Source organism: Syzygium oleosum, unplaced genomic scaffold (assembly GCF_021117445.2).
Source record: "Syzygium oleosum isolate NSW1041296 unplaced genomic scaffold, Sole_v2.1 Sole_v2.03, whole genome shotgun sequence".
NCBI lineage: Eukaryota > Viridiplantae > Streptophyta > Magnoliopsida > Myrtales > Myrtaceae > Syzygium > Syzygium oleosum.
The window spans coordinates 5,969,993-5,978,571 of record NW_026607487.1 but is presented as its reverse complement, the minus strand read 5'-3'; the positions used below and the strand labels follow the sequence as shown (position 1 = coordinate 5,978,571).

Genomic DNA, 8,579 nt, shown 5'->3' with positions numbered 1-8,579 from the left:
ATTGAGGCCAGGCTCAAGGTGGTTAGCCTTAAAACCCCAATGCATGTGCTCGGGGCCCAGTGGCCATGCCCTAGTATGTGGCTCTTGCACCCCGCGCCTAAGTCACTAGTGCCCACGCCGAGGACCCTTGTCCAAAACTCAGGCCCTAATCCTGCAAAGTCAAGCCTAGCTCCCTTGTATTATAAGTATAGTGCATTGTCTATTTAAGAAAATAAATTGAAAAATAATTTAAGGTTTATTTTCAGATTTCAACCAAATAATGATAAATATTGTCATTTTTCTGGAACTTCTTGAAAAATATTTTCAAAAATGTCAAATTTTCCACGAAATAAACTGAACCTAAAAATAAATTGTCATTTTCAGGCGAAAAAAAAAATCGAACTTTTTAATTATTGTTATTTTATTTTAAAAAAATCAAAATTTTTAATTATTTTTAACTTCTTTTTTTATTTTCTTTTTGAAAAAAATTCGAATTTTTAATTTTTTTTCTTTTTTTCTTTTCTTTTTCTTTTTTCTTCTCTTTCCTTTTCTTTTTTCTTTTCTTTCCTTTTCTTTCTCCTCCTTCCTCCGCCGCGACCGGCCGGCGACACCTCGAAGACGGCCCTAGGCGAGCAACGAGCTCGCCGGCCTCAAGCGAGCCGCGAGCTCGCCGATCTCAATTGAGCCCTAGCTCACCTGGATCTACCGAGCCTCGAGCTTGTCGGCCTCGGGCGAGGTCGAGGCGAGGTGGAGGCGGCAAGGTCGGGCCTCATGCGACGTCAGCGAGCTCGAGCTCGCTAGATCTCGGCGAGGCTTGACCTTGCCCGAGGCCAATGAGCTCGGCAGTCGCCGGCCCACGCTTGTGGCCAGTCAACGGTCGCCGGCCTAGGAGGAAGAAGGAAAAAGAAAAAAAGAAAAAAAGAAAAAGAAAAGAAAAGCAAAAAAAAGAAAAAAGAAAAAAGAAAAAAGAAAAGAGAAATAAAATATTGACAAATTTAAGATAATTAATTTCGAAAAGTGTTTTCACCTTCTTGAAGTAGGGACTTCACTTTCATAAATTTATATATGAATGTTTTCTTTGACCGGAAAGTGTTCTCGATTGACCAAATCATTTTCGAACAACCAAACGGATGAAAGTCCGGAAAACACTTTTCCGAAAAACAATTTCACCAAAACAAACACACCCTTAGTAACAGCAAAAACCGCAGAAATAGGTCTAGGAAAGCGAACTGAAATGCAGCCGTGATCATCAAAATTCATACTGAGTTCTTTAAGACAGTCACTTCCTATAACCATTTAAAATAAGCATGACCAGCCAGAACGTCCAAGATTGGAAATATAAAGTTACAGGAAAGTTTGTGTAAGTCACGTCCTTTGTGCAAATAGTTCCCATGTTATCAGATCGTCCATGGAAGTAGACCTCCCGGCACCTAAGACAGGGATGAGGTTGAAGATAGGTAGCCGACGTATCTCTTCGAGTTCTTTAAAGGCGTTCTTGATAATCAGCGCTAACGTATCCAGGGGAATTTGCAGGCTCACTGGATAATAGACCCTTAGGCTCTACAAAAGAGAAGCAAAGAATAGAGAGAGGGGAGAACAGATATTAGTAAGAAAATGAAGATGTCGCCTCTAAAGAGAGAAGATTCACTTCTCACTGGAACTCATAAGAATGATTTACAGCAGAGAAAGAAGCTATCGCAAAGGATGGGCCGTAAAACTTGACATGTACGACTATTTGGAGGATAGGATTCAATTTTGCCATACAAACTTTGCTTCATCAAGAACCCAACTGCTTTAATCACTCAAAAATATTAAGTCAGGACCTCAGAGAAACCTGTTAATTGATATTTTGAACAAAATCTGTTCTAATGCTCTGCAAAAATCAGTAGCAGAATATTTTTCTTTCCTAGAGGAGGATGAGCAGCTTGACAATACTCAAGATTCATCAAATTGAAACTTGGCACAATGTGTGAAGCGTGAATGGTCAAGATATCATGTGCAAATATAGTAAAATATGGGGAATCAAATTAGAAAATGAAAGAAATAACTTACCACAATTTCTTCCCAAAAGAAACTGTTCTCTGCAAGAATTTTATCAAGGAGATAAATGCAAAATCTTAATATTCTTTCCATTTGCCTCTCTGATATAAGATTTTGAATGTGATCACTTTTCCGATTGGCGGCAAGAAACTCAGAACATAACCTTACAGCAGTCTCATTTGTGACTGACAATACTACCGCACAGATCATCCCATTGACAATAAGTCTGTTAATGCAAGAATCATGCCAGCTTTCATGCTGAAAACTCGAATTGCTCGTTCTCGTTAGAGACTTGCCTTCAGCTACCGTTTCTGCATCATCCATGACATATAGTAATGGCTTCACTTCTACCAATGCTCTGCAACAATGTAAAGTCAACTGAGAATACACTTGAAGTAGATGTGGACATGGGACAACTAAATAAGTAATCCTTTTCAATATGCACATGCGAGATTTGTAAAAGTCAGGAAGTTCGAGGAAGTATATTCTCGTAAGGTTATACTGCCTTCTCTGTAATTCAGAACAAAAAATTTAAAATTCTCTCTTTCCTCTCGTCTCACAGGTTTTGTGGATCAGCATTCATATAGTCTAATGAGCCAAGTTTCACATATCAAAACATTTAAATTTGTCTGCTAAGAAACAGAGAAAGGTAAGAAGATGCCATGACTTCTTTAAGTTGCAGATAATCTTGCATTTGCGGACTATCCACTATCTGTGTCACATCTTTCGTGCTAGAAAGTACGATTGGTAACCAAATCAGCTGGTTCTAAACCACAGATTTTTTATTGCTCAAGGGGTTAGACGTTTGGATAAATTAAGAAAGGTTGACTGCGGTAGGCTCAATTCGAACATGTACATTCTACCACACAAACAATGAGGGCTGGTTTGATAACGTAGAAAACCTCCTTTGCAGTTTCCAATGCCAAAACTTGGTGACTAGGTGTCTTTAAAAATAAACCTGAGCACAGTAAGTCCTTCTACCGAAGGCCATTACAGTTGTGCAGTATATTACTCAAATAATTTTATGGAGATGTATACAATAATCTTTTGGAGGGAAGTGAAAGAAAAAGAGAAGCCAAAAGTAGAGGATGAAAAAATTGTATAACCAATTATACTCAGTTACCTCTTTGGCAGATCAGGCACAAGGACATACAGAGATAAGTGATCGAGCACCTTCGGCAAATTTCCTTCTTTCAAATGGCTAGACCTAATCTGCTTAAGGAATGCCTCCAGTTTCTCCTGAATTTTACCCCTCTCTGATGAGGGAATAGATTCTGAGCAGTACACGACGAACAGAACAGAAGAGGTAGATATTGAACAATTAAAACATTTAGCCACAGCTTCACTGTTTTCTAGTGCTAGCTCTAACTCAGCTACAGCACCTCCTTTGCTGAGAGTCATTGTTGGAGGGTAAAGCCCCAGTTGCCCAGCCATATAAAGTACATTCTTGTGCAAGGTTGCCTATAAATAACAACAAACTCAGGAAAATCAATTCAGTATAGTGGGGCAAAGAGAGAGAGAGAGAGAGAGAGAGAGAGAGAGAGAGAGAGAGAGAGAATGGCATCCAGTAGAGAACCAGAGGTAATCATAGAGTTACAAATTAACTCAAGTACAGAAATATCTTAAGCATTGATGGCAATTGACGTCACAAATGGTGCATCATTATCCTGATTACTGGAGGCTTTCATTTCTTCCATGCAAGTATACTCTGTATGTAATTGGTCCACATGCACGTAGATTAAATTTACTTTAGAGGAGCCCAACGTAATACTGATAAAAAAGCATAACCGACGAAGGGAATTACCTGGCTGTATGGTCCAATGCAGCTAGGTGCCCAACATGATATACTTTGTACATGAAGGACTCTTTTCTCTTGATTTTTCGTGACTAAAACTTCAATATAGGCCTTTCCCAGGCCTACATGAAGCAGAGGAAGCTCAATCGTACTGCGGGATGGTACACCAGAGGGGCACTTCTCCTGTGTGATGAACTTGACATACGTATTATTTGCTACAGCAAACTCATTCATATCAGATATGTAGAGATGAACATAGAGAACATTCCTCCAGTCCAAACCATGTCCCGAAAGTTCTTTTTCAATCTTCCTTAAAACACTTTCAAGGTCATCCTGCAAACCTGCCAATTATCGAAAACATCAAGAGCTGCAAAAAGTTGCATATAAATGAAGATCAACGATAAACTTTTACTGACGAGCCAAACAAAAAGGAGAGAAAACCATATACTGTTACTGCAGACTAAGTACATTGATCTTTACCTGAAGAGGCTTTTTCTGAAGCTCCCAACCAGCAAGAAATGGAGAATGGAAGGTCCTCTTTCTTAGTTGAGATCTGGAGTCCATCATCTGCTGCTTTGGTCAAAACATTTACATCAGCAACAGATTCCATAGCATCCTCACATCCCTCCAAACTCTCAGCTTGTACCTCATACACTAAACCCATATTCTCATGATGGAGATCATTCATTTTGTCACAACCACTCAGAGATGCGGATTCGGCCTTAGTTTCCAAATGAAAAGCCAATGGGTGTAGGATTCCAACAGGAGCTATAGAATCCGAAGAGTGCAGAATAACCTGAAATTCTTCAAGCACGATTCGAGCATTCTGAAGAAGTTTTGAACCTAACATATTTTAGAATATTGACCAGAAACCACTTTTCTTATCCAAAACAATGTAAGCACCTACGCACGCACAGAGAGAGAGAGAGAGAGAGAGAGAGAGAGAGAGGTCTGTGGAGAATTTAAAATCAAAGAGCTTGTTACTTATTTCCTGAAGTAGATGAAGTAGAAGCAACAGTAGAGTCCAGCATATCAGTAATGTGTTTTTCATCAAACTGCTTTTGTTTGCGCAAATGTACATGGGTTTGTGTAGAATTTAAAAGCAAAAACATAAGAACTCATTTCCCAAAGTAAACTAAGTAAAAACAACTATAGAGCCTAGTATATCAGCAAAATACTTTTCAAAGTAAACGAAGTAACCACATCTATAGAGCCCAGCACAAGAGTAATTTACTTTTTGTTTCGGATTCTAGTAATTTGCCTTTCATCACAGTATATCCCTTTACAAAGGATGGGGAGCAGATTGTGAAGTGCAGAAAACGAAAGAATAGACAGTCAAGGGTTAACCCATTTCATGGATGAGTTCAAGAATAAAACTTACCACAAAGAGGGGACAATCAAGGGTTAAAGTTTCGTACTCTCCTCCTTCTCCACAAACATTAATTCCATACAACCTGCCCAAGATTTAAAAGTTTAAAAAAAAAAAAAAAGAGCCCATAAAATTACATTCAATGCACAACAAGAAGATAACAACATGCTTTAAAATGAGAATTCATTACATACTCTTTCAACTTATGGAGGTATGAGTACAAAAAAGAAATATCTTTCCCCAAATGATTGGTAGGATTCAACCCCATAGCTGCCACCTGTCACATCCAAAGGCAACTTGTCTTATCTTAGAAGAGAAAATAACAAACATCTAATACAAACACTATTCCGACCAAAAGAAAAAATAGAAACACTATAAATAAATACTTTTGGCTAAGAATCACTATGCTAGATCCCCACTCACACTTGACAGCTAAAAAAGCATAAGAACATCCAGAGGCATGTCAAATAAACCTAGAATGACTCATCAACTGTTTGTATTTTAGGCTTTTAGCCAACCTGAAGTTCATCTTTCAACCCAATTTGCACACTCTAAGTACTTTACTAGCCACCATTTCAAATCATAACATCCATCTTCAGCAGCAACTATGTCACCAAAGAGCTTACTGCAAACAGACTTTTTACAGACGAGAAAAAAGACAGGTGAAAGAAAGAAAGAAAGAAAGAAAGAAGAAGGGACAGTAAATTCTGAGGTAAAATAAGTGCTGTGGAAACAATAGATGAGAAAAAAATAGCATTCTACTTTCGAATGCCGAAACAAGAATGATACAAATTTCGATCGATAAATGCACAGTAATGAAGTGGCAAACAGGTCTAAAGGCAAAGCTCCACGGTGGCAATGCATTGACTTCAGTTCATGAATCCAAAATTCATATCCTTGTTAGTCTCATTCTAGCATGACTTTCACCTCACAAAATAAATATTTCAAATTATAGTACTAATGGCTCCAGGCTATACCTTTACTAATCTGTATAAAAAGAGTAAAGTGAAGCACTACAATATAAAAAAGAAACAGATGCAGCAGCTCAAATAAAAGTTTCACCTTCACCGTAATAGCCGCTATTCCATTGTCAATCTGATTTAACAAAAGAAGGAATCCTGTAAGTTGAAATGAACTGAACAACTATCTAATGTCATCAAATGATAAAACGATTTACCATTTCTTGAAGAAGCAATGATTGATCCTGTTTCCATAAATATGCCAGAGAAACAAGCCCTAACCTTGAACAGACACTTTCCACCCGTAGCCTTTGATAATCAGAAGCTATAGCACCCGAAGATACCGCCTCAATTGATGGTATCTTCTTTTTAACTTCTTTCAACAACTCATACATATCTTCAACTTCATCCCCAGGAGTCGCACTGTAGCAAAGCTTCTGGTGCCTGTCTGAGCACATTGTCCAATATATGAAAAATTATACAAGAAATGGTATGGCTCTGTCGTAACAGTCAAATTCTTAGCTGCGACAATTAAACAGGTCGTTTTGCTCTGAGAGAAAAAGTAACATGGCCGGGTAATTTGTACTGGAATGGAAGATGTATGCCGGGGGATGTGGATAACGACAGCATCAATCATAATGACTAAAATTACTTATCCAAAGCTAGTGATGATGCTTTCCGTAACTCTGTAAAGACCCTAAGAAAGGAACAATTTGCTTATTTCGAAAAACAAAAATAGTGTTGTCCGAAAAATTAGGTAAGCCAATTGACACCGGCTTTCCTTGTGGCCTTGGGTTGGCCTTAAAATAATTCACCCTCAAGGTCAAATCATCGCAGTTCAGTAGGGGACAGTAAAAAAAGCCATTTAACTTGTTCTTTCGTCATCTCAAGGAACTTTATTACTCATCTCACCTCTTTTTGTTCCCTAAACAACATGAAAAATAAAATAAAAAATGATCTATCAAATAATCTAAAGCCAGCTGCAAGTAATTGTACTATCTAGCCACAAGTCTCTTGCATTCATTCTTTGGGAGGATGTATGGCACAAATTACTTATACATATCCACCACTACAAACAACCGAGCACAAAAACTTGCCTCGTAGATCCTTGTATTCGTCTTCTGAACAATGGAATTCCCATACAATTCGCATAACTGACAATTATTTGGTGCCCAACCTGACATCAGAAATGTAAAACAGCCCAAAGTCAGCAAAATCCAACATGTTAAAACCTCGATGTAAACGAAGCACTTTACTCATATCACGAATCGTAAAGATGTCAAACATCAGATTCATGAAGTCCATATGGCAGCAGGCCATGAATATTTCCCATCATAACATTCTTCACACAACAATTCCCTTTACCTATCTTCGCGCCTCATCTGACTTCCCAATTAACATCCTTAGGAGATTAATACGATTAAAAAGAGTCCAAAAAGAAAACACATAAGCAATAATGGCAGAAAACCATAGATTATATTACGCGATTATCACGCAAAGCGCAAGCGCACAGGATGCCAATCTCCGATCACGCCTACAACACAAGAAGTTCTCCAGAAACCATCTTGATGCACAGAGAAGCTTCCATCGACAATACCGTAACCGACTAAATCCATGACCCGAGCAAACCACGAAACTCGAAGCGCATTCAAGGTTGCCTCGCAACTCGGAGCTCGTTCATCTAATCCCCGCACACAACCGTCGCGCGCTACTCATCACTCCATCAGAACAACTCCAAATATAAATTGGGCAAAAAAACAAACGTATACTGACAAAAATAGAGAGAGAGAGAGAGAGAGAGAGAGAGAGAGAAAGAGAGAGAGGGACATACAGTCTGATACATGTAGCTATCGAGCTCATCCACAGAATCGTCGGCCGGCATCAAATTCGCGAGCGCCACAATCTGAAGTCCGAAAAAGTTCAGGAGACCATCATCCTCATCATCATCATCATCATACCGCGCGCATCAATCGAACTTCGGGAAAGCTCAAAAGCCAAACACCCCAAACCACCACAAGAACAACGACGACGACGACGACGACCGACGACAAGATGACGGAAGTACCTGGTGGCCGTACTGAACGCACTTCATCATGGCGTAGCAGCTGTCCTTGCCGCCGCTGACCAGCGCCGCCACCTTCATCTCTCGACCTCTTCCTGGCTTCTGGAGCGACGTTGGCACAGAAGAAGAAGCAGGAGAAAGCAGGCAGAGAGAGATCGTAAGCTTTTAGTTTTGACTTCGCACGGACCCGATGAATAGAATTCGTCTGTTTTTATTTTTATTTTTATTTTTATTTTTATTAGTCAAACTTTTTGGGCTTATTAGGGTTTCCCCATGTTGAAAACTTCTTACTCCGAGCTCCACTTCGTCGTAACTTCTTATACGGTGCATTATGTGCGGGTAAATATGTCGTATAGGTTTTGCTCTCGAGGTCCC

The 8,579-nt window shown here is 39.2% G+C and overlaps 1 protein-coding gene across 2 annotated transcripts; it reads right to left on the bottom strand.

The window, feature by feature from the left end:
• Positions 1–1,190: 1,190 nt before the first annotated feature.
• Positions 1,191–8,374, bottom strand: LOC115681008 (diphthine--ammonia ligase). Of its 2 annotated transcripts, none has more exons than XM_030604857.2 (12): positions 8,208–8,374; positions 7,974–8,045; positions 7,240–7,319; positions 6,361–6,586; positions 6,246–6,278; positions 5,378–5,460; positions 5,196–5,268; positions 4,295–4,640; positions 3,824–4,155; positions 3,143–3,480; positions 2,032–2,377; positions 1,191–1,539 (listed from the first exon to the last, which is right to left on the bottom strand). In XM_030604857.2, the coding sequence occupies exons 1-12, from the start codon at positions 8,283–8,285 to the stop codon at positions 1,345–1,347; spliced, it is 2,202 nt and encodes a 733-aa protein (XP_030460717.1). In that variant the 5' UTR covers positions 8,286–8,374; the 3' UTR covers positions 1,191–1,344. The 2 variants fall into 2 exon arrangements, with proteins under 2 accessions (XP_030460717.1, XP_056165946.1); XM_056309971.1 differs by having other exon boundaries at positions 7,236–7,319; positions 8,208–8,274.
• Positions 8,375–8,579: the final 205 nt, after the last annotated feature.

Coding starts and splice junctions, on each gene's coding strand:
- LOC115681008 (XM_030604857.2), bottom strand. CDS start 8,285: ATGAAGGTGGCGGCGCTGGTCAGCGGCGGCAAGGACAGCTGCTACGCC. Junction 7,320..7,973: donor ATAGCTACATGTATCAGACT/GTATGTCCCTCT, acceptor TTCTGATGTCAG/GTTGGGCACCAAATAATTGT. Junction 2,378..3,142: donor GTGCCTGATCTGCCAAAGAG/GTAACTGAGTAT, acceptor ACATTGTTGCAG/AGCATTGGTAGAAGTGAAGC.